The sequence below is a fragment of the Diabrotica undecimpunctata genome, chromosome 2, assembly GCF_040954645.1.
Source record: "Diabrotica undecimpunctata isolate CICGRU chromosome 2, icDiaUnde3, whole genome shotgun sequence".
Lineage (NCBI taxonomy): Eukaryota > Metazoa > Arthropoda > Insecta > Coleoptera > Chrysomelidae > Diabrotica > Diabrotica undecimpunctata.
The window spans coordinates 22,398,008-22,423,603 of record NC_092804.1 but is presented as its reverse complement, the minus strand read 5'-3'; the positions used below and the strand labels follow the sequence as shown (position 1 = coordinate 22,423,603).

The 25,596-nt window shown below is 34.0% G+C and overlaps 1 protein-coding gene across 1 annotated transcript in view; it reads left to right on the top strand.

Moving 5' to 3' along the window:
- The window catches only part of LOC140434328 (glycogen debranching enzyme), a 36,206-nt gene extending 11,164 nt beyond the window's left edge, over positions 1 to 25,042 (top strand). The window contains exons 4-22 of the mRNA XM_072522496.1: positions 9,894 to 11,067; positions 11,188 to 11,389; positions 11,450 to 11,587; positions 11,652 to 11,832; positions 11,980 to 12,623; positions 13,716 to 13,993; positions 14,052 to 14,505; positions 14,566 to 14,774; positions 15,229 to 15,432; positions 15,539 to 15,768; positions 15,826 to 15,915; positions 16,250 to 16,427; positions 17,431 to 17,606; positions 17,819 to 17,999; positions 18,058 to 18,353; positions 19,943 to 20,367; positions 21,122 to 21,307; positions 21,945 to 22,172; positions 23,979 to 25,042. Coding sequence (XP_072378597.1) covers positions 9,894 to 11,067; positions 11,188 to 11,389; positions 11,450 to 11,587; positions 11,652 to 11,832; positions 11,980 to 12,623; positions 13,716 to 13,993; positions 14,052 to 14,505; positions 14,566 to 14,774; positions 15,229 to 15,432; positions 15,539 to 15,768; positions 15,826 to 15,915; positions 16,250 to 16,427; positions 17,431 to 17,606; positions 17,819 to 17,999; positions 18,058 to 18,353; positions 19,943 to 20,367; positions 21,122 to 21,307; positions 21,945 to 22,172; positions 23,979 to 24,032 — 5,528 coding nt within the window. The 3' untranslated portion in view covers positions 24,033 to 25,042. The remainder of the gene's footprint in view (positions 1 to 9,893; positions 11,068 to 11,187; positions 11,390 to 11,449; positions 11,588 to 11,651; positions 11,833 to 11,979; positions 12,624 to 13,715; positions 13,994 to 14,051; positions 14,506 to 14,565; positions 14,775 to 15,228; positions 15,433 to 15,538; positions 15,769 to 15,825; positions 15,916 to 16,249; positions 16,428 to 17,430; positions 17,607 to 17,818; positions 18,000 to 18,057; positions 18,354 to 19,942; positions 20,368 to 21,121; positions 21,308 to 21,944; positions 22,173 to 23,978) is intronic.
- The last annotated feature ends 554 nt before the right edge of the window (positions 25,043 to 25,596 follow it).

Below are 25,596 nucleotides of genomic sequence, written 5' to 3'. Positions count from 1 at the left end.
GTTGATTGAACTCTAGCATACCCACGATGTCTGGATGAGACTAAGATTCTCCATTTATCTTTAAAAATGTTTAAAATATCCTGTTTTAAGAAATTTAAAATGTCTTTTATGTCATATACCATTTTTCTGGGAATATTAAGATCTGTTCCAATTTTGGCCAAAGTATCTGCCTCTGAATTCCCAGGTATACCTGAGTGACCCGGTATCCAGGATAATTGGATATTATAACCATTCATGTTAGATGCAGCAATTAGCCTTTTTGTCGTAAGAACCCAATATTCAGAATTTGTTGCAAAAGAAGGATTACAGAGTTTTGTTATAGCCCCCTGTGAATCTGAGAAAATTATCACATTTTTAATTTTTTTATTAATGGCAGTTTTTACTGCATCATGTATGGCAATTATTTCTGCTTTGTAAATACTTAAATGGTTGGGAAGACGTGACGAAAATTTATAATTTAGGGATGGAATGAATATACCAAAACCAACTCTGTTGTCCCTCTTTGACGCATCAGAAAAAATGAAAGTATACTGAGATTTTAGACTATTAGTTTTGGCCTCAAAATTAATTCTTGACATAATGTCTCCTTTTTTACAATTACAGTTAAAAGACTTTAAAGGTTTATTGAGTATATGAAAATCAATTTCGTAACATGGAAAATTTGAACCTCTATATATTAACTTTAAATAGGGCCTATACTGTTGAAGTGCTTCCACTAGGTATGGTATTTTGTCTTTATTCCAATACTCCGGTCTATGGATTATTTTTAATAGAAAGTTGTTGATAAATTGAATAGTTGGATGATTTGTTACAACTAAGAATTTTGAAATTAATTTAAGGGCCAGTAGTTTTCTTCTATGTTCCAGATCTAATATAGATGCTTCGGCTAAAAGAGCAGCCCTGGGTGTGGAACGCATACATCCCATACATATACGCAATCCCTCATAAAACACCACATCCAATTTACTGAGAGCGGCCTTAGAACATGGTCTAAGAAACATTGATCCAAAATCAAGATGTGATTGAACTAGAGCAGAGAAGGCGATCAAAAGTGTGTTTGGATCTGCACCCCACCATACCCTACACAGTGCTCTTAATACATTTAGTGATTTTTTTGCTTTAATTGAAATGTTAGTAATGTGTGGTGACCATTTCATGTTTTCTTGCAGTATAATACCCAAATATTTAACCTCTTTTTTAAAGGCAATGATTGCATTATTAATATGTACAGGGGGTGGGATGGTATGTTTCCTCCCTCTAGTGAACCATACTGCCTCACATTTATCCATGGAAAGTGACAAATTGTGTTCACTAAGGTGTGCATTTATGTGCTTTAAAGCATTATTGATATTATTTACCATGGCTGCTACACTTTTTCCTCTGATCATAACTGCCAAATCATCAGCATACCCTATGATAGATGCTTCTCCCAAATTTAAATCAAAAATATCCCTTAAGTAAATATTGAATAAAATAGTACTCAGAGGGGAGCCCTGTGGTATACCCGAGGTTGTTGGTACAGGACCCAGGAAGGAGCCGTCATTACCCCTACAATATAGTGATCGTTCTGTCAGAAGATTGAGAATTACGTTACACATTCGGATAGGCACTTCTAAGTTTTTGAGTTTACTATAGAGTTTATATATGTCAACATTATCGTATGCAGCTTTTATGTCTAAAAAAATTACGATGACTGACTCAGAGGATTGAAATGCAAGGTTAATGTAAGATGTGATGAATGTTATGTTGTCATATATACCTCTTCCTTTACGAAATCCAGTCTGATTATTTGAAAATTTTAAATTATGTTCCAATTGCCAGTCTAATCGATTCTTGATCATTATTTCTAGAATTTTGGCTCCACATGAAGACAGGACAATTGGTCTATAATTTTCTGGATTTGTCGGATCCCTATTTGGTTTTAAAAAACTAATAATATTAAATGTTTTCCATACGGCTGGTATTTCTCCACCCATTAAAATTTTATTATAACTATTAATAAGAATTTGTTTAGCTTTGAAAGGTAAAAATTGAAACATTTCATAAGATATATCATCCATACCAGGGGCAGATGATTTCTTTTTATTTAGGGCCAGGTTTAATTCATTTATGGAAAAGGGCTTTAAATTTTCATCTACATTGTCAAGAACAAAATTTGGATCTATATTTATGATTGACATTTTATTTAAAATAGATATTTTAAGATTATCTGGAATAGTAAGATTAAATCTTCCTGTTTTGAAGTTATTATTATTGAATTTCTTAATCTTGTTCCAAACATAAGTCATGCTAGAGTTCCTATTTAAAGTTTCACAAAAAAGCCTAAACTTTTCTTTTTTTTTATTATTTAATTTTTTTCTAGTTAATGCAATGGTTTTTTTTGCTAATATATAATTTTCCATAGATGGAACATTATTAAAATTTGCTATGGCTTTTTTCCTTTCCTTAACCCAGGATGTACAATCATTATCCCACCAGGCATTACCCCTTTTAATATGTATACCGGCCTGTTTAAACGGAATTACTTGATCAGCTACTGTGTTAATAATATACATTAGTTGATCATAACTTAAGTTATAATCTAAATCTTGAAGGTACATCAAAACTTTATTATGGTACGCTTCCCAGTCAGCTTTTTTAAAGTTTCTAATTTTATAAGGACTAGTCATGTTGTTGAATACCTCACAATTGCCATTATCATTAAGTAAAAGACGTATAGGAAAGTGGTCACTGTTACCACAATCTTTAATAGTATCCCAATTAGCCTGTATAGCTAGATTCCCACTTACCATAGTCAAATCTACTGCACTTGGTATTGCCGTTGATAATTGAAATAGTGTTGGTGAACCATCGTTCATAATCACAAGATCATTGTCAAATAGGAAATCATGAATTATTCTACCTCCTTTGTTGGGTGTAGCTTTATCCCATAAGGGATGATGAGAGTTAAAATCTCCCATAATTATAATGTTTTTAGGATTAAAGGAAATAAGATCATTTAAAATATTGTTATTTATATGCATATGTGAGTTGCAATAAAAATTAATTACTTGTAGATTACCTATTTCTATTATTATATATTGAATATGTTCTGAAGAAAAAGATTTAATTTTCTTAAATATTATATTATTTCTAATGCATGTTACTATCCCACCATACCCATCATCTCTATCCTGCCTAACTATGTTATATGAATTGAGCCTAAAATTGTCATTGGCCTTTAGCCAAGACTCATTTATTAATAAAATATCAGGGTTTTCGTTGTAAATTAAGCTATTTAAATTACCCCTGTTTGAATTTATGCTTCTTAGATTCCAAAAAATTATCTTTAACTTAATTGTATCTGACCTAGTTGAAAAGAAAAGAAGGTTGTTTAGGACTCTGAGTCCGATTGGGAACCGGGGTCTATATTCATATTAAAATTTTGACTGAAGAGTATGTTTTTAATTACTCTTTTATTATTTTCTGAAGTATTCCAGATTGCATTAATAATACATCTAACTTCATCTGGATATGAGGAAGGAGATTCTTGTGAATTATACATATGAACTGCACTAGTAGTAGGCAACTGTGTATTTATATTATTTTCAAGTTTTTTTGAGAAATTTGGTGAGTTGTTTTCATTTTGAGATCTTGAGTTGGGAAATAGTAAATTTTCATTATGAGCCTTTTTATCATAGCCTTTGTGAATTATTCTTTTTTTTTTATTGTTTTCAGCCACAACTTGTTGAAAAGATCTTTTGATAGGGTCGGTTCTTACATGATGTGTACGTCTTTGTGAAGGTTGAATCAGGTTATCTTTATTATCATGAGTTTTTTCAGTTCTATTAAAGTTTTTAATGATAGGGAATTCGGAGGGGCGATATACAAATTCATCACGTGTCAAATAATTTTTTTTAACTATTTCGCTAGCATCATAGAAGGTTATATTTTCAAAAGACATGAGCTCTTTGATATTTTTTTGTCTTGTATACTCGGGACAGGTTTTATCGGTTGATTTATGGGGGTTTTTACAATAAAAACATTTAATTTCACAAGAAGAGTGAGCCTCCCCGTCCGATTTTTTTTCTTCAGCACAGGTAAAGCACCTCTCCTTGCCTTTACAATTTGTACGTGTATGGCCATACCTTAAACATCTAAAACACTGAGTTACTGGTGAAATATATACAGAAACAGGTCTTTCCAATCTATATACATTTATGGATTTAGGGAGACAAACTCCTTTAAATGTAAAGAGAACCGATCCAGTAGGTTCATATGTAGTTTCATTATTTTTAACTATTTTACGATTAAGTCTCTTAACTTGAAGAATTTCTGCTGAGCTGTCTGTTTTACAGCACTCTAACAGTTCTTTCTCTCCTAATTCGACATCAATTTGCCTAACTAATCCCTTACAAGTTACAAAATTGAATGGTATAAATATTTTATAGCCTTTATCAAGAAGAGTTTTATTTTTTACAAAATTATTTGCAGCTTGAAAGTTAACAAATTCTACTGAGATTCTATTTAAGCCTTTGTTATTAATTTTTTTAATATCAGTTAGGTTTTGAATGCAAATATCTCTAGCAATTTTAATATTGTTAAATTTACCAATATTGAAACCCACTTTTTCAGTGGATTCCACATATACCAAAAAAGGCCCATTATCGTTTTGTGAATAAAAAACTGGCTCTTTTTTAAGGTTATTGGTATTACTGGTCGCATTATTAATATAATTATCACCACTATCCATCTGATCTTGGCATTCTAGCCCTGTGTTGGGGGGGCCGCCCCCCCCTGTGACGCTCATACTACTTTAAACAATCAACCAGAAGAGATAAGCATGCAATCAGGGAAAAACAAAAAAATTAAGCCAATAAACAAACTATGCAAACTAACAAAATAAAGCTTATTTAGCTGTTATCAAGCTCAACTCACCTTTTAGAAACACACACCAAAGGAATATAGACGCTTACACACACTAACACAAAATTAGATGGAAAGGAATGAAAACACAGCCTCCCAAACTAAAGCTTATGTCTTATGATTGTTTGGTTATCTTCAAAATATAATTTCACGGCGAAATGAAAGAAAGAGTAAGTTTTTATCATGTCTTTTTGTGTTTTATTTGTGCTACTGCTACTGATATAGAGTGAGATAGATGTTTTCACATGTCCGTTCTGTGTTTGAGTTATTTCTTCGTCTATCGTACATATCCAATTTCTTCTGGGTCGTACTCGTTTTCTTCTTCTTTCTGGCTTCCACTCATTAACTTGTTTTGATTTATTTTGTATTCATTGTTGTTATTCTGAGTATATAGGATGAAATACTTAGTATTTCACCCATAATTATCATAATTCATTTTGTTGGAATCTGAGTAAGTTTCACGCTATCGATAAACGCTATAGCGGGATAAGATGGTGAAATCTGCACTCGGCTGGATTTTTATTTGGGATTGGGCGTTTGAAAGTACATATTTAGAAACCCCTTTAGTCAAATTTTTAGCTCCCTAGGTGGCCCCTGGGGTCCCCATCGCAAAAAATGTGTTTTTTCGAAAAAAATGTTTCCTGAGCGATCCTTTGCTCTCAAAAAAAAATCTGAAAAAATTCACGAACATGTATTTGAATGCACACTCTGATTTTTTTCAGAATTTTTGGATCAAAATGCTTAGGAAAATATTTGAAACTAAAAAAAAATTTAGGTTGTATAGATAATTTTTGGCAAACTTCTAAAGTATTATTTTTCGTGTCTTTTTTTGTATCTAGAATGACAGTTTTAGTTTTAAAGTTCTCAAAATTAAAAAAAAATCCATTTTTTGATATTTCTTCCCATGTTTTAAGCTCATAACGTCATTTAAATGTGACAAATAACGATTTTTGTTTCTTTCTCCCCTTTATTCAAGTGGTGATTATCATTTAAATATTTTCATGCCCAAAACACTCCTTAATATTTTTCAGATTTTTTGGATCAAAATTGAGCTCAGGAAAAATATTTAAATTGTTCAAAGAATTTTTAGGTTATGTATGTTTCGTTCTTTTGAATGGCGAGGTTAGATTTCCATTTTCGCTCCGGAAAATTCTTAAAATTTGAAAAAACCTTTTTTATGGTGTTTTCCCTCATGGTTTTAGCACATAATCTCAACTGTGTGTCAATAAATAACGATTTTTGATAAATATTTTTTTGTTATTTCTAATATATTGTTTGCCATTTTCAGACCAGAACATACTCAAAATATGAAAACCTTATTTTTTGATCTTTTTCCATGTTTTTAGCACATAACCTCAACTGCTTGTGAATGGATTTTTCATCTATTTTGTTTCGTTTTTTTTTTTTTCTAATAGCAAGGTTATATTGGCCATTTCCACACCGAAATATAGGCACTAATATTCAAAAAACTGCATTTTTCGATGATTTTTTACATATTTTAAGCACATAACCTTATTTAAATGTGACAAATAACGATTTTTGTCCCCTCCCCCTCATTATTCGTGTTGTGATTATCATTTAAGGATGAAATTAATAAAATAATAATTATATTTAATTTCATATTTGACCTGTTTTGAATTTCTATTAATAATAATAAAATTACAAAATAGTTAAAACTATTCAAAATCACATTAAAATAATAGTTTTAGTCGTCGTCACTATCTTCGTTTATTACGGGGTCAGTATCTGTTGTGATAAGTAGGTCTGAAAATATTTTTTCTAGCCGAATAATTTTTAACTTATACCTTGCATTGCTAAGATAATTAGCGCAAAGTTAGAACAGAACCGTACAGTTATAATCCATTGGCACATTCAAAATTATCGCGCGAAATACCGCCGTACACGAATTAGATTTCTATTCGATATATGTTGTGCCACTTACACATAAAATTAAAGGTTTATACTGTAAAAACGCTTTTAATATAATTATTTAAATATTTTTAATATTAATATATTTTGAAGCTAATCTTCTATACTGGCGTTGTACTTAGCGACACAAAATAGTTATACCGGGTCCATTTACTCTTATACAACATGTCAACATTTCATTTTGTGAATAACATATACAATGAAGTGCAAAATTAACCGGACACCAGATTGTTTTCTAAAAACTGCCGTTTAAAAAAGTTTTGATATTTCTTTTTGAATATTTAATAGTTAAACAAAATTTAATAGTAAAATTTATTACAAATCAAGAATTTAACAAAGAAAAAAGAAAAAAAAATTCAAAAAACTTAAAAATCTGCAAAGAAACAAAATTAACTTTTTTAATTTTGAACATTTTTTAATAAAAAACAATATCTAGTAGGGTGAATTAGGTCCACATCCCCTAATTCTTTTTTGTGCATTAAAGTGTATGTTAGTGAATTTTTTCAGATTTTTTTAAGCAAAGGATCGCTCAGGAACATTTTTTTTTTTCGAAAAAACATTTTTTGCAATAAGTGGTCCCAGAGGCCACCTAGGGAACTAAAAATTTGGCTAAAGGGGATTTTAAATATGTACTTTCAAGTGTCCAACCCCGAAATAAAAAATCCAACCGAGTGCATATTTTGCCTTCTTATCCCGCATAGCATTTATTATCCTTTTTGAGTATATCCTGTTTCGAGGCATAATACTATTTCTGAGAGCTTTATGGGCTTATAGTGTATCATTAGGATACTAAACTGTATGCTCCCTCCTCCTTTATCTAAGCTTGAGCCCTGCAACAGTTCTCATCAATCATTTCGTAGATTTAAGTTATCTATAATTGAAAAAAACGTGATAAGCAAGATTCATTTTTAGATTTAAAAAATTTCCTCTCAGTACTTCATATTTTTTTTTAACTTGTATTCACGTCAGTATAATATTAGATACAGAAAACACTTTGGGTGTATGTTTTCATGCCAAAGAACTTAATTGAGCATAAAACATATCGATTTTATAAAATTAAGGTCATTTAACATTTTCCTGTCTTTTTAAATTCCAGTATATTGATTTTTTGTAAAATTAGCGCAACTTGAGAATGGTATAATGTAACACTAAAGACTATAAAGTTTTATTTAAATCAGTAGTCATAAGAATCGAGGTTGAATTTGACGTTTTAATTGGTTGTATTCGTGTGTTGATTATATATGAATGAAAGGTAAAAACTTCTCGTGATAGTGATAAAATAATTATATACAGTGTGGACCAAAAGTCTGGAAACGCCTAATCATCTCTTAAATGGATGATCCGAATTGTATAAAAACCGGGATACGCCTATCTTATAACATCCTCTATATTGTACCTTTATTGAAATCTTCACTTCAATACCAGTTTCTTCTTCTTAGGGTGCCTGTCCGTTCCGAACGCTGGCGATCATTCTGGCTATGATGACTTTGTTGGTTGCTATACGGAATAGCTATGTTGAGGTCTTTCTATACCATGTTCTCAGATTAGTAAGCCAGGATATTCTTCTTCGTCCTGGGGCCCTTTTTCCTTCAATTTTACCTTGCAAAATGCATTGGAGTAGCTCGTATCTTCCTTGACTTCTCATTATGTGTCCCAAGTACTGCAGCTTACGGCCCTTCACAATGTTGACCAAATCCGCGGTTTTGTTCATCCTCCACAGTACTTCTTCATTAGTGACTTTGTCTGTCCATGGTATCTTAAGGATCTTTCTGTATAACCATAGCTCAAAAGCCTGAAGTTTTGATACAGTTTCCGCCTTCAATATCCACGTTTCTACTACGTACAGAAGCACTGAGTACACGTAACATTTAAGGAGCCCTTTTTTTATTTCTAGGGTGAGACCATGGCTCTTGAACACAGAGCTCATAGTTTAGAATGCAGTTTTTGCCTTTCCGATGCGACATTTAATATCTTGGGTATTGTCTCACGACTCATTGATTATAGTTCCCAAGTAGTTGTACTGTGAGACACGTTCAATTCTCATTTGGGTCACATACAGATTTGCTCCAGTTATGTTTTCGTTGCTGATGATCATTAGCTTGGTTTTGTTGGTATTTATATCCAGTCTATATGTTCTACTTGTTTCCGTTATTTTGTTCATTAGGTTTTGTAGCCCTTCTATGGTATTGGAAAACACTATTATATCATCTCTTCAAAAATACCAGTTTAACTGTATACAATACTTTCATTGCTAATCCATCACCTGGGAAGTGTCTGATCTAAATAAAGCCGAAACATTTACACCAAAATGAGCTGGAGCTCTTGCTGAATAATCTTGCATAATTATCGCTTGTTAAATTTCTCTCCATAAAAAACGGCCAAATTAACCTGATAGCACTCTGATGCGCGATAGGGGCACAACTATCAGCCAAATGCTCTTCATGTTATCCTCTGAAACTTACTCTCCTGGTCGATGCGGTTACTTATATAGCCGCTCGAGGCGCGCTTATCTCGAACGGTCCTCGGTAAAGCTTCTTGTGATTGGTCGTGTCCATGTGTAGGTAGGAGGGGATCCTACTATATAGTCGGTGTTGTGGTCTGATGCATTTTTGACTTTTTCTTTAATATCGTTTTCCATGTTGTTTGAGACATGTCGTGCAAAGAACGAAGTTTTTCTCTTCTTTCGATGGCATTACGATGTTCTTCTCGTCTTACATTGATTTTTCAGTTGGTCTGTCCCATGTACGATTTGTCACAGTCTTCACATGGAATCCCGTATACTCCTTGATTTTCTAAAGATATTTTTGTTTTGGCGGATGGTAAAATAGTTGATATTTTTCTGTCGGTATTAAATATCGTTTCTATTTTCCGTCTTTAAATTTGTAGAGGGCAATGAGACACTCTCTGACAATATACTGCTTTGTTATTTGGTTTCCAATATCACGATTTGTTTACTTGTATTGACTCGATAACTACGAAATCAAGACTCGATTTTTGCAGTCTTCGTAACTTGCTTGTCTTCACTTCTCACATGTTATTTTGTATTTTCATATTTTCAGAATCCATACCAGAACCAGAGGAACAAACTTCTCCACAGTTTATCGAGGCTCCATGCAGGGAAGAACCCGGTGTTGAACAGAAAATTTCTTGCACGGAAAGTCCGACTTATTCCAGTACTGGTGATCCCGAGGCTAAAGCTGCCAGTGAAAATACGTCACCAAACAAAGTTCATCTGACAGAATCTTTTTCTGTAGAATTCAAAAAAGTTGTTTCAGAAGAAAAACAAGAATCTAAATATTCACGCAGCAGCCAAGAAGATTCTCAAGAAAATCAATTTGTAGATGAATATTCGTTAAAATCTGAGGAACAAGATCGAGAAGAGACTCAAATAGAAGATTATTCACTAACATCCGAAGATCAATATAAACAAGAAATTAAGGAACAAAACCAAGTTGTAGAAGAACATTCTTTAACGTCGGAAGAAGAAGATTATCAAGAGAGCAAAGAATACGAATTTATTAATGTTCCAACAAAATCTGAAGATCAGATAGAATTAGCAGGAGAAAATAGACATATTCTTTCTTCAAGTCATCTTGAAACTAAAGTTGAAGAAGAGTTTGTTTATGCATCTGCCAAGGAAGATAATCAATTTATAGAAGCAGAAGTTGTTGAAAACGGAAGTGACTTTATTGCGTCTGAAGAATTTGCGCAAATATCTACAACTAAAGTTGAAGAAGAGGTTGTTAGTGCGTCTGATAAGGACCAAAAACAAATTATAGAAGAAGAAAGTGCTTCACTAATTGAGCAGCAGAATTACTTCTTAGGGGAAGAACGAAAGTTACCGCCTTTGCAAACACAACTTGAAGAACATAGTGAATACCAAGAGGATACAGGAATCGAATACAACAATATTATGTCTGAAAAAGCTCAACAGGTCCGAGTTTTAACTCTAAACGATCACGAACACCAAGAATGTACTCTATACAGAATAGAGAAGAACTGGGTGATACAGTTCCGTGTCGGACCATCCCTATTCGGCAGAAAGGTGTTCTTATATTGTAATTATCCTTCTAAAACCAATAATCAACTTAATGAATTTAGACGAAACAAATACGAACTGTTGCAATGGTGTGCTGATGAAGGTTGCGAGAATGCCGACGATACTGGTTTTTTCTCCCAGATAAAGGCAGAGCTGGCTGGTAGTTTTCATTATTTCTTCACATATGAAAAAGGGTAAGTGAATCAGTGTAGTATTACATTTATCTTAAGAAATCTATTATTACTTTATACAGAATAAAAAGCGCTTTTAAAAATACGTTATTTCGTTTCTTACCATTGATTTTTTGGTTTTAGTGAAAACTTAGAAAGACAAGGATCCGGCTACTTCCTTGTAGATCCTGTCCTCAAATACGGCAACAACGAAGAATTACCCCTGGATTGCATCCAATGCCAAACCGTTTTAGCGAAGTGTTTGGGATCTTTGTCCACTTGGGAGAACAAACTGCAAGTGGCTAAGGAATCTGGCTACAATATGATTCATTTTACTCCTATCCAGGTAAAGTATTTGACGAATAATGACGAATATATTTTGAACAATTAATTATTTGTATTTCAGGAACTGGGCGAGTCTAACTCGTCATATAGTTTGAGTGAACAGTTGAAATTAAATCCCGTCTTCAAGAAGAGTGATGGAAAGATGCCGACGTTCGAAGAAATGGAACAGTTTACCTCGAAGCTTAGAAAAGATTGGAAGGTGAGAAAGTTAGTAGCTCTCCGTCACTCGATTTGAATTTACCGTTATTTTTATTTGATTTTAGGTAACTTCTATTTGCGACATTGTTCTAAACCACACAGCAAACGAGAGCAAATGGATTCAAGAACATCCCGAAGTAACGTACAACTGTGTCAACTGCCCCTATATGCGTCCCGCGTACTTACTAGATGCTGCTTTTGATTTCTTTTCTTCCGAAGTTAAAAGAGGAGTGTACGAGGACAGAGGTATGTGCTGTATTTGATCATTTTAACTGAATAAACTTAAATATTTGATTAACTGAAAAAAGAATCGGTAAGTTTATTGAAAAAACTTAAAAAAAAGGGGGCTTTTGTAGTCGACAATAGCGCATACTCATGCTTTTTATGTTACAGGTATACCAGCAGATGTTACCACCGAAGACCATCTCAATGCCATTCGCTATCACTTCCGCGCCAGCATTTTGGATCCTCTAAAAATTGAAGAGCTATTTACGTGTGATACCAAAAAATTGATAGCCAATTTCTTATCTTTAGCCCGTTCAGGGCAACCGAATGCTCCAAAATCGCCAAATTCCAAGCCCGAAAGTGAGGAACTGAAGCTCATCCAAGATCCCCAATACAGACGTTTAGAAACTTCCGTGGACATGAAACTAGCTCTTAAATTATATAATGTTTACTGGAGCGACACATTCGACGAAGATTCCAGGCTTAAAAAGTGCGCTGAGCAGTTTAAGAGCAAGCTAGACGAGCTGAACAACCGCGTCATCGATGAAGTCAACGGTCATTTAAGTGCCGCGATCGAGAACGTTATCGCCGGGATTAGATACTACAGAGTTCAACACGACGGGCCTAAATTCAAAGATATTACGATTAAAACTCCTTTGGTGTATCGCTACTTCACCGATTATGGAAGTCCGAAGACGTTGAAAGAGTTCGAAGACATCATGTACAGCGATAAGGGCAGGTTTTTGATGGCGCATAACGGATGGGTGATGGAATCTGATCCTTTAAGAAACTTTGCTGCTCCTGACACAAAGGTATTGATTAATATTATTATTTTATTAAGTTCATTTTGTGCGACATACGGGGATTGATCAAAATGGCCCAGTACGAATGCTTGAACATTTTACTCCAAACAGTTATAAATGATTCAACAATATTCAAAATACTTCCTTTGACAATGTATGCACTGCTTCTAAAGATCTCTTGAGTCTAAGAAAGAAGGAAAAGTCTACATGTGCTAGGTCTGGTGAGTAGGGGGACTGAAAGATAAGTCCCTTTTTATGCAGAAATCACGGATGAGTAATAATAAACTGTTGTGATGTCAGTTTACAACGACCACGTCAACGCAGTTCCAGTCTCTTCCTTCGCGCAATCTCACGCAAATATTTCAGCGCCACGCAAATATTTCAGCGTTTGAAGGTAAAGAAACTGTTAATTATTTCATTCGTGGAAGCAATTCGTAGCACACCCTTTCAATAAAAAAAAACAGAGACTTTCACGTTGTTTCAGCTTCCGCTGAATCGATTCGCAAGTGATTCTGTTTTTCGAGAAGTTTTTATCGTCGTTTACCAATTCATGACGTTCTTGACAAATCGATACTCATTTTGTTTTTTGCAGTCACATTTTGAAAAGTTTCGGCAAAAGTTTTACCCAGTTTAACATAAACTAAACACAAACACTCTTAGTTTAAATTTATCTTGCAAAATATCGAAAAATCGCCCAACGCACAAAAGCCGAAACCGAAAGCAATTAACTTCATGAAAAAGAACTCGCACTGCTCTCTTTTGCGACGTTACCACGCAATTCAATAAGTTTTCTAAATAATGATCTCCGGAGTCCTCTTACTATATTTTCGTATTTTTTTTACTTTTTTTTTTCAGAGTAATATGTAATGTAATGATTAATGTGGCTTTTTTGTAGTATGCATGTCATCATTTGATTAACGTCAAAAAAGAATGTAGCGCGGTTTGAGTCACGCTGAACAAAGCTGCCAATTGCACTGTGCTCTGTTGCGACGTTGCCACGCAATTCAATAAGTCCTGTAAATGAATGATCAGTCCTCATAATATATTTTCGTATTTTCTTTTTTATTTTTTTCAGTGCAATCTGCATAATTTAACTTTCAGGTATATATTAGGCGTGAATTGATTGCTTGGGGTGACAGCGTTAAATTAAGGTTCGGCGACAAGCCCGAAGACTGTCCTTTCTTGTGGGATCATATGAAGAAGTACGTGGAACAAACTGCCAGGATATTTGATGGTGTCCGCTTGGATAATTGTCACTCAACTCCAATCCCCGTTGCCGAATATTTGTTGGACTGTGCCAGAAGAGTTAGACCAGATCTTTACGTAGTCGCTGAACTATTTACCAATTCCGATATGACTGACAATATCTTCGTGAATAGGTAAACTAATTTATATGTATGGATATTAATAGATAAATTACACGAAAATATTTTTCAGGTTGGGTATAACGTCTCTCATCCGTGAAGCAATGTCAGCGTGGGATTCCCACGAAGAGGGTCGTTTAGTTTACCGCTACGGTGGCTCCCCCGTGGGATCGTTTTATCAACCCAACGTGCGTCCTCTTGTACCGTCAGTAGCACATGCTTTGTTCCTCGACCAAACTCATGACAATCCTAGTCCAGTTGAGAAACGATCAGTATTCGATTTGCTACCCAGTACTGCATTGGTTAACATGGCTTGCTGTGCTAGTGGATCAAACAGAGGCTACGACGAGTTGGTTCCTCACCATATTCACGTTGTTGATGAAGATAGGGAGTATACGGAATGGACTGTCGCTGATAATTTGTCCCTGGGCAACTTGCGTTATGTTACTCATAAGTGTGGCATCCTCAAAGCCAAGAAAGCAATAAACGATTTACATTTTCTTCTTGGAAAACAAGGATTTAACCAGGTAAATTAGCAATAACTGATAAACTCGGTAAGATTTCGCTAAATTCGTAATGAATTATAGGTGTATGTGGACCAGATGGATTCTGATATAGTAGCTGTGACTAGACACTGTCCCGTTACCCATCAGAGCTATATTTTGGTAGCTTTTACAGCATTTGGACATCCAAATGAGGATGCAGGAGATCACCAGAGAGGAATTAAACCGTTACGATTCGAGGGAAATCTGGATGAAATCGTCTTAGAGGCTACTTTGAGTCACATAAAGCACAAGTAAGTGATTGCCTAGATATTTTTTAATAAAAAAGTTAAATACATTTTTTAACTGTCTATAGGAGCAAATTATCTTTCTGAGCATTTCTTACTAAAATGTATCAATTGAAATTGAGAGCTTTGTTTTTGGTGATTTAAATGCACTAAGAAATGATTTTTCTCTTACCTTCATTAGTTATTGCCATCATCACTAGAATACTTCACTAAAACAGTAATTAACAACTTTTTAACAATAAAACCAAAATTGTAAGATATCGGTTGTGATCGATATGGTTGTTTGGGGGGTCGGTTGTTTTCGAATCGAATGCCATTTGTAGAAAACGCGTAGTGGAAAAGTAAACCGTAGATATTTGGTGTCTGTATGAGTTATATCCAGCATGAAAACCAACAACTTCATATTTTTTTGATAAAAATACTTAGCTAGTTCTTGTAAGCAAGATGTTTCTTTTTGTAGATCCGGTGGTTCCAAATATACCAAATGGCATCCATTTATCAAGGATTCAAAATGGATCAACGGACTTCCTGACTACCAAGTATCTGTAAAAGAACACATTCAAGTTCCAGATTCCGATATATTTGAAAAAGTCGACTCAGGAACGAAGAACGTCACTCAATTGAACTTCAAAAACTTCAAACCAGGATCTGTAGTTGTTATTAAGTAAGTAAAAGTGATATTTTTAGTTTTTGTGTGGGTGTGTACACACTTTAAAACCAACCATCAAATTCCAACTACTTACTACTACTTTAACTTTTCAATTTTTCAGAGCTTCATTGCCAGAACCAATGCGTGCTGCCATAAAAACCGTGAGGACCCTAATCAGTTCTATTTCACTGGCTAAGCCCACCGAACTGGCCACCATAGTCAACAAAATGACGTTAGCTGATATGAATAGAGCATTGTACAGATGCGGCCAAGAGGAACGCGACGAAGGGTTTGGTTTTGATACATACAACATTCCCAGCTTTGGTTCGATGGTTTATGCCGGATTACAAGGTATGGTTTTTAAAAATTTAAAGCTGGTGGTGTTATATACTTTTCGTATTGTTTCAGGTTTCATGTCTTTACTTGCAAATATAAGACCGAATAATGATCTTGGTCATCCGATGTGTGCTAATCTGAGAGATGGTAACTGGATGCTAGGTAAGAATAAAAATATTAAATATCGAAGCATTTTAATGACACACCACACACCATCCTAATGTTACATCTTACTCCTTAACTTCAACAATAAATTACGCAATGTTTTTCATTAGGCCGTTCCTCCATTTCGATAAAAGATTGGCAACCTGCTTAATTTAGCAATTATTATTCTAACGAACATTTATATTAGAATTAACACCGAACATTGATATAATTATATACATATTATATTTTGCAAATTTTGTACCAATATTTTACAAAAAATATGTCAGTTTTGTTAATTGACTTCAAAAAAAGAATACCAAAATAAACTATATTAACGTTTGGTTTCCAGAATTTATTTGGAAAAGGCTCAAACTGGACCCTGGCACCAAAGAACTTGGCGATTGGATCGAACGCAATACCCAGAGTTTTGAAAACATTCCAAGATACTTGGTACCTTGCTATTTCGACATCGTTGTCACAGGCCTTTATCTGGTCCTTCTTGAAAAAACCCATAAATTGATGTCCAAGTAAGTCAATGTTTTGAATGATGTTATAATTATTTTATAGGTTTAAAATACATCTGCTGTTAATAGTATTATTAGTCCAGTCACTATGGAGGAAAACAGGTCAATACTTCTAAATTTTTTATTCCCGTGGTAATAGAGACAATATCACATGTATTCAGCCATAAGAATTTCAAGAAGTTTTACTTACAGTTATTGCAAAATTGAAATTGTTTATCCCAGAAGAAAGCTTTTATCTACAACGTTATTATGGGCAAACTATTAAGTCTACATGAATTCTGTTAGTACCAAATTGAAGAGAAAGGCTTATTTTATCAAATAAATCATTTAATGATTATAAAGTTTATATAAAATATTGTAAAATAGGTTGGCATTTTTACAAGAATGAAAATAAAATACACCGTTAGAACCCGAGTTAGCCCTTTTTTGTTTCTCGACTTTACTATTTCAACAACTGAATCCATAACTTTAAATTTATAAAAGTCAGAATATCTCCGGTTCTAATCAACGAATAATTGTTCTGAAGCTATTGTCTTGTGGTATCTTAATGCAATTACGATTCTTCTTGGGAATATCCACAATTTAAGTTTAAAATAAGTTTATTGACGTTTCAATTTCCACTTCGGAAATCGTTTTCAAAATACAAAACATTAATAAATTAAACAAATTTTATTTTTTGTTACTTGGTGAAAATAAGTTTAGCGTGATCGGTATCTTTATGAGAATCTGTGCAGCTTATTCCGAATCATCAAAAAAAAAATCATTAAGAAGCCTTTCAACCGTTTTTTTATTGTTTTTTAATATAAAATTGCCCAATTATACAAGCCATTAAATATACTGATGCTAGTTATGTAGGTAATGGTCAGCTAAGATTTATCAGGACCTTTTTTGTGTTTAATCTTATTCTACTTAACACAAACTTATGACAATACATATATTGCATTCCTCCAGTTAGTTCTGCGTACTGTTTGAGAAAATATGTATACTGATGGTACTTATTTTTTAGTTTCGTCAAAAATGGCTCAACTTTCGTGAGAGGCCTTGCTCTAGGATCGGTACAATTCGGTGCTTATATTAAGTCTGCCGATTTGCCGACGTTATCACCGAATTTGGCACCTCCGAAACCGCCATCTAGAAAAATTAATAACGAGACTGTCCAAGCTTGTGTAACTTTATCAGCAGGTAAGTAGAACTGTCTCAAAAGTCGACTGAATTTCAATATTATTTATCTCAATTACAGTCTTGTATTGATTCTAACTTATTACTATACTACAACACTGAGTCGTTTGACAAAAAAGTTGTATGATTCGTATTCAAGAGTTACCCTATTCAGAAATCAATATAATTGTATTTCAGTTTGACTCTTATTTTATGTTATTATTGTCGTATTTTAGGTTTGCCACATTTCTCAGTCGGTTACATGAGAAATTGGGGAAGAGACACATTTATCGCCTTGAGAGGACTCTTTATATTAACCGGACGTTATCAAGAAGCTAGAGAACACATTTTAGGTTACGCCGCTTGTATGAGACACGGCCTAATTCCCAATTTGTTAGATGGTGGACGAAACTCAAGGTATAAACTTAAAATTCCCACACATAACCGAGACTGACCTATCCAAATTCTCTTCTAGATTCAATTGTAGAGACGCCATCTGGTGGTGGTTATTCTGTATTAAAGAATACGTTAACGAAGCTCCCGAAGGAATCAAAATTCTTTCAGACAAAGTTTCCAGGATATTCCCCACGGATGACGCCACCAATCAACCTCCAGGAGCCGTAGATCAACCTTTACATGACGTTATTCAAGAGGGACTTAAAGTACATTTCCAAGGACTCGCTTTCAGAGAAAGAAATGCGGGAAAACAAATCGACGAGCACATGACAGATGCAGGATTTAATAATCAGATTGGAGTTCATCCAGAAACAGGTATAAACCTTCATTAATTTCTATTTCTAGCCAACTATTTAAGATATTGATTATTACTCATTGTTGATAATTAATGGTGTAATTATCCATTCTTTAATGTAAAGTAGTAACAACACGTATACACATAGCAGAGTGATCCTATAATAAAGGAGGATATTATAGTCTCCCAAGCTATTTTGAACATAAAATACAAAATAATTACATAATGTAATTCTGAAATCTTGAATTGGGACGTCGAATTCGTTCAGATTTTCTTAATTGCGGATGTTCAGATATAGGCGGCTGCAGTGGTGAATTAATTGGTCATCATCATCATGCAACCTCTTCTGTCCACTGCTGGACATAGGTCTCTCCCATTTTTCAATGTCGTCCATCCAGCGTGTTGGTGGTCGTCCTCTGCTGCGTTTGTCTTCTCTTGGGCGCCAGTCAATTAGAATTAATTGGTACCATTTGATTATCAGGATGATCAGATTCTATCATCGGATCTACATTTTAATTTATGTAGTGAATTTTGAAGGTGATTTTCGAATTTCAGCGCAAGGTTGACATGACAATCATAATTTCAATATTTTTATCTATGTTTTTCCAATAGCAACATTTTCTTGCTAGTTGCTTCATCTTTTGTAATGCCTATGTGAGTGCTATGGAGTTCTGATAGGACCAGTTGTTGGAATGACAATTCTCTGGCCCTTAAAATGATCTGGTCTTCTAAAGTGAAATCATGTTCATATTGAATTTGTGATTTTAAATCAAATTTATTTCTTGATAAAATAGAATCTTTATCTGTGGTATCTTTAATACTCTGGTAGGTTAGATCTTATGTTGAAATTTCTTTTATTGATTCATGGCAGATATTTTTAATTTTGTTCAAATTTGTTAAGAGAACTTGAAGCAAATGCGATAGGCCTTTCTATACCATCAATAACATGAGATAGTACCCCTGCAACACCGGTTGGACTTTATCACAACCAAATATTACGGGCAAACCTTGATCATGTAGAGTCAAAACTTGATCGATCACTTGCAATTTCCTGTTTTAGTTTGTTGAATGTTGTTTCACATGAATTATTTCAAATAAATTTTACTTTTTTCTGTAAAAGCTTCCGTAGAGGATACGTTAGGAAGCATTAGGAATGAATCGGTTATAATACATTACCATACCAAGAAACCTTCGAACGCCAACACATCTGTTGGTCGTGGCATGTCGAGAATAGCTTGAACCTTTTTTGGAGCAAACTGGAATCACGTGACCATATTTTTTACAACCAGTGCACTGAAGTCGTTCAGGATCAATTTTTCAGTTTGTTACATCGATTGTCTATCCCCAATTCTTGAAAATTGATTCTTAACCGATATTTAGAACGCTTTCTATTATGAAATGTTTAATTTAAATTTGATCTGCCTAGATTGATTGATTTTGTTGATATTTAAAGAAGTGTTACTTGACGAAAATTGAAGATTCTAAGATTAAAGCCTTTCTTTAACAGAGCCAACCTCAACAGAGATGGTAGATAAAAGGAAAAAACTCTTTATTTAACCTTAAATTGTTAGTCAGATTATAGACGCAGATCTAACACAATTTGTTTCAGGTTTCGTCTTTGGTGGCAATAAATGGAACTGCGGCACCTGGATGGACAAAATGGGATCATCCGACAAAGCCGGAAACCGCGGCAAGCCAGCCACTCCAAGAGATGGCTCCGCAATTGAACTGATCGGACTGTCAAAATCAGTCATCTCCTGGTTAGCTAAACTGAGCGAAGACAACAAATACCCTTACAAGGGAGTAGAAAGGGTGTCCAAGAGCGGCTCAAAGACCAACTGGACGTTTAAGGAATGGGCCCAAAAAATACAGAACAATTTCGAAAAACACTTCTGGGTCAATTCCAAGCCGACCGATGGAGAGATTCGACCTGATTTAGTAAACAAGAGAGGCATTTATAAGGACTCCTATGGGTCAAGCTTAGAGTATACCGATTTCCAATTGAGGTGTAACTTCCCCATCGCCATGGTTGCGGTAAGTACTCAAATAAAAATTATAGGCTTCGCTTTAACATTCAAAAAATTATAGCGTAGCCAACTGTTGTTAAATAGTAATCAAATAAAATTTCGTAAACTTTTTTTGCTCATATATGATTATATTGATAAATTTAATTATTTAATTTAATTTGAACATACTGTATGCATATTTTGCCTTTTTGTTAGTCCATATAATTCGATGTATAAATTATTCAGTTATATTATGACCGATCCCACATTTTTGGCTAGAAATTTCTTAGCGTTAGGCAGAGAATAGTAGTACACATAATTTGTAAAAATTCTTCATTACGAGTAGGGCTACCTTTCACTCTTACAAAAAAATTTGTACGCCACTGGAAGAAAAAGAATAGCTCAGAATTGTCGTCACCATTTCCTGGAATTTAGTGTCTACAATTTCTAAACTATACTATACTTAATAACCCATCAAGAGGTCTTGTAAACAGTAAACCGGACTATTAGGAAGTAGGCTCAGGAAACTTTGTGTCTCTGTTACTCAGTCGTTGTAGATGATGGGCGGGATCGTTTAGCAAGGTAGGGTACACGCGATAGATATACACAAAAAAAGGAAAGGAATATTTGTTCATACAAAAAATGGACTTTTGAAACGATAACGTGGCGATCCTATTGAATAGACATGGACTCGCCTGATAGAAATTATTACCTGTAACTCACTTATACATTTTTATATTCTCAAAACTATATTTTTAATTTGAAACTCTTTTTTTCTGTAGGCACCAGAACTGTTCACTCCAAGCCGTGCTTGGGAAGCTCTGATACAAGCAGAGAAATATTTACTAGGTCCTTTAGGAATGAAAACACTCGATCCTGAAGATTGGGCGTACAAAGGTGACTATGACAATTCCAATCAGTCGGAAGATCCCACAGTTTCGCATGGATTTAACTACCACCAAGGCCCCGTAAGTCTTAATTGATTTATTTAAAATATTTTTTATTAAATAGTGTGTAAGATAACAAGAATAGATAATCAACATTTAGGGTTATAAAATGGAGAGGCACTAATGTATGCGGTAATAAATTTACACCAGCGAATTAAAATGGGACACCTCTCAATTATTTTCCCAGAATCACTTAAAATGACAGAGTGCTAAGACTATTTAGCTTAATCAGCTAATCATGAAAAAATTGGAAATTGTGACTTAAAATTGTTATTTGAAATCACTGGATGACTGACTTTTTGATTAATTTCACACGTAACTCCTTCTAGTTACCCTTTTGCTTATTAAAGATAATTACAAAGGTCCTTACGTATTATTTTAAAATATCAAATGCAAACTAATATCTAATCTGAAATGTTTAAAATGAATTACTTTGGAAAAACCTTCATAGTTACATTGTTTAAAATCAATATAACCTCAAAAATAGGTTGAATGACGTTACATCAATATGGAATATTCCGTTGATATCGTTTGTTGATACCAGTTTATGAAAATTTGAATCTAAATACTTTTAATATGATTATGCAGTCTCTTAGCTGTTGTTTTTATTATAATTAGTTTTATGGCACAATTTTTCATATAACATATTTCTTTTCAGGAATGGGTATGGCCTGTTGGATTCTTCCTTCGAGCCAAACTCATTTTTGCTGCACAAAACGGAGCGTTGAGAGAAACAGTCGCTAGTACGAAATTGATCCTTTCAAAACACTTCGTCGAATTACAGACTTCTGACTGGCGAGGTCTTCCGGAATTGACCAATAAAAATGGTTCCTATTGCAATGATAGTTCAAGGACTCAAGCGTGGAGCATGTCCTGCGTACTTGAGGTATAGTATTAAATAATTTAGTTTACCATAACGTTTTTCACCCTTACGAATAGTAAAAACAATTAGGAAGAACATAGAACATTCATAAGAAGTCATTCGTTTATAGGAATATTCTACTGTGAAAGTCCATTTTGCTAAATCATGTCCTAGGTTTTGAATTGCTTAGAAATTAAATGTGTACCTTTTCAATCACGCTCCTGAAAAGGTTACTATATAATTGTAGCAAAACTTTTTCCGTCCAATTGGAGGTTTCACTTGTAATAGCCAGTAGTGTCCCTCAGGGGTCAATATTAGGTCCCATTGTATTCTTGCCGTATGTTTCAGACTTAACTTGTGGATAGCAATCCAAATCAGTTTCATATGCCGATGGTTTGAAATTGTATCACTGTCCAGATATTGTTAATACTCTTCAAAAAGATCTTAACCAGCTATCAGTATGGACCAAAAAGTAGACCATCCCAACAAATACCAATAAGTGTTGTGTCGTGCAACGTGCATATAATTCATTTGTAACATATTTTCTGAATGGGAATCCAATAAAATCGGTCAGGAAGTTAACAGTATTGGTGTTTTGGTTAACCGAACATTAGGATGATCTTCTCAAACAGCAAAGACCGATATTAAAGCAACTTCTGTTTTATATCTGCCAAAGTTTTTCATAGAATGTCTCCAGACTTGTTTTTGAAACTTTACAAAAGTTATTTCAGACTTCACCTAACAATTACTGTGTCATTATGGTTACTCCAACTCCAAAGGGTTTCAACAAAACTAACAGGCGTATGTAACTTACGTAACGTGTGCATAACTTTTGTATAATTTTTATTTTGTTTAATTTGATATTGATATAGGCATGTCATCATTTCATTTTTTTTTTAGAGTTTGTAAATGTTTTTTTGTTATTTTGATATATTTGGGAAATTTCACTTGTATTTGTAAGTATAGGTGTTCAATTATTTATATTATTACAGTGGGGATTTATTTGTTAGTCTGAGCCACATACGTTTTGTTTTGGCAAGATGTCTTTGTATCGATAAACTATTTTAATTCTTATACGTAGTATCATAATCACTAGAGTTTAGGAAGTGAGTTATTCTTGAATTGTGCAACGAATAGTATCTTTATCTGGTTTTCTTTGTTTCACTTCTTAAAAAGCTGTTACTTCCAACGTTATTATCATTTAATGAAACCATAGAGTTGATATCGAGTAACTCACACTCTCTTGTACAACTTCTCTTCCATTCTATGTCGACAACGATTCTAGTCTTTCACAAGTGGTGTATTTTAATGATACATTAGTTGAAAATATCTTTATCGTGTAGAAACAAATTTCTATAATTGGTTTTATAGAGAGCGACACATTATACACCCGAAGACATGGTTGTCTACCTTTCCTCTCTAAAAGTCTCTCGTTAATACGTATTACGACAGGTTTCGTCTTGATATGGCACTGCATGAAGAAAAGTCAAGCATTCATGCCTTCTGGTGTCTAATATGCTACCGTTGGATAGTTTCCGGGTTTATTGGATTCTTCTTCTTCTTCTTCTTAAAGTGCCCTCTCCTCAATGGAGGTTGGCTACTACAATTTTAAACTCTTCTCTATCTTCAGCTGTTCTTATTAGCTGTTCAAACTTTAGCCCTGTCCATTGTCGGATGTTTCTGAGCCTTATTGGATTAGATTTGTGAAAGTAACGCTCTCGGAAGGTTTGTTTTTAACTAAACCTGCTTTTCGAGAATCTGCAACTTGCATACCATTATTTTTCTATTGTTTTTAAGCACATACTCATTCATGAATTGTTTCTGTTCCAGGTCCTTCATGATTTAAAGAAAATTGAGTCTAGTATAGACCTGCTAGGCAACTGACTTACCAGTACCTTAGACACTAAGACAAATAATAACGTTACACAAAAACATACATACAACAAAACCATACGAAGCGAAGTAGTTGAAAACAAAAAACTTTTGTCTCCGAAATTTTGTAGAATATTAAGACGGCAAAAGATTTACACTGAAATAGAAGAAATCAAAATAATGAACCACTCAGACGATCAAAATTCTTCCAGTGAAATATTAAGTTCTTCCATTTTTAGTGATACGTTTCTGCCATACAGCGACCTCTATTTTAAGCATAATCAAACATTGCCTAATGCGGTTGTAAGTTTAAGTAAGTTTATACAGAGTGATAATTTATTATTAAGCAACGATTCTCTAATTTGTTTGTCTAATTTTGTGCCTTTTTACCAAGAGGTTCCCAAATATTGCATAGGAATATTAGACAGCAAACACGGACATTTGTCATATAAAGAATTAAAATGTTCTTATGATCCTAGTAGTTACGATTCATACGTTCCTATATTTTTATCTTTACCTAACAATAATCTCTTCAAAACTTTTACAAATAATTACATATCTCGCCGTACAATGGGTCTGTCGAAGAAACGAAGACCGACAGTGCAGAACTTGGATGAAATCATCCCGATGATGGACGAAATGTACCGTAACATCGAGCACAGTCCACGTCAGCACGAACCGGAGCCGTATTTGGAACGAAACGTGCTGTTGCTGGATCCGCTATTGCTCGATTTGAACGAGCGAAGAACCAAGCTGCAGATCAGTCGTTCGGAACACAAGAAGATTGTACGGATCACTATAATGTACGTTTTAGCTTTCTTTGCACTTGCACTGGTGACGTTCTTTAGTTTATATTTACTCTAAAATTTGATAATAAGAGACTGCTTACGTGCCATTAGTTGTTAAAGATATTTATTTTTATGTTAAATTTGTTTTTAAGTGCTGTTAAATTTTATGTATACTGTTTACTTTTATGGATGTATTGTTAAATTCTATTTAAATTATACATTATTGAAGTCGAAGTCTTATTCTTTAATCTGTTGTGTACAAAATAACCAACACTATGAGGTTTTGTAAATTCAATTTTCCTGTGAGCTGTTCCCAAGATAAACAAAAAAATTAATTAGGTCACTAACCTAAAAAAATTACCTTGATTTGAACTGTCATACTTTACTGTGCATCTCCAGCAAGACGGAGAGAGAGAGAGAGAGAGCTGCAACGAACGAGAGAAATAACAAAACAAAAGCATAAGTATCCTGTGTGCATACCGTATTCAAAATTTAGCTATTCAAGCACGTATGCTCAATAAAAAAAAGATCAATGTGTAGGGTCTTAATTTAGCACTTCCTATCTTTAAATTTAAATAATACAAAGTGTGTGTGAGATATCATCGAAATTTTTGCTTCGTTTAAAATGCTTCTAGATTCAATTATATTCGCTCCGTGCGTGACTGACGCGACACCTACCGCCTTCATCTGACAGTTTTGGACCTACCAATTTTCAGGTTAAACATATGACATATGTTTGACATTGTTAAATACAGGCGAAATTGACAATTATTAATAATTAACTTTTT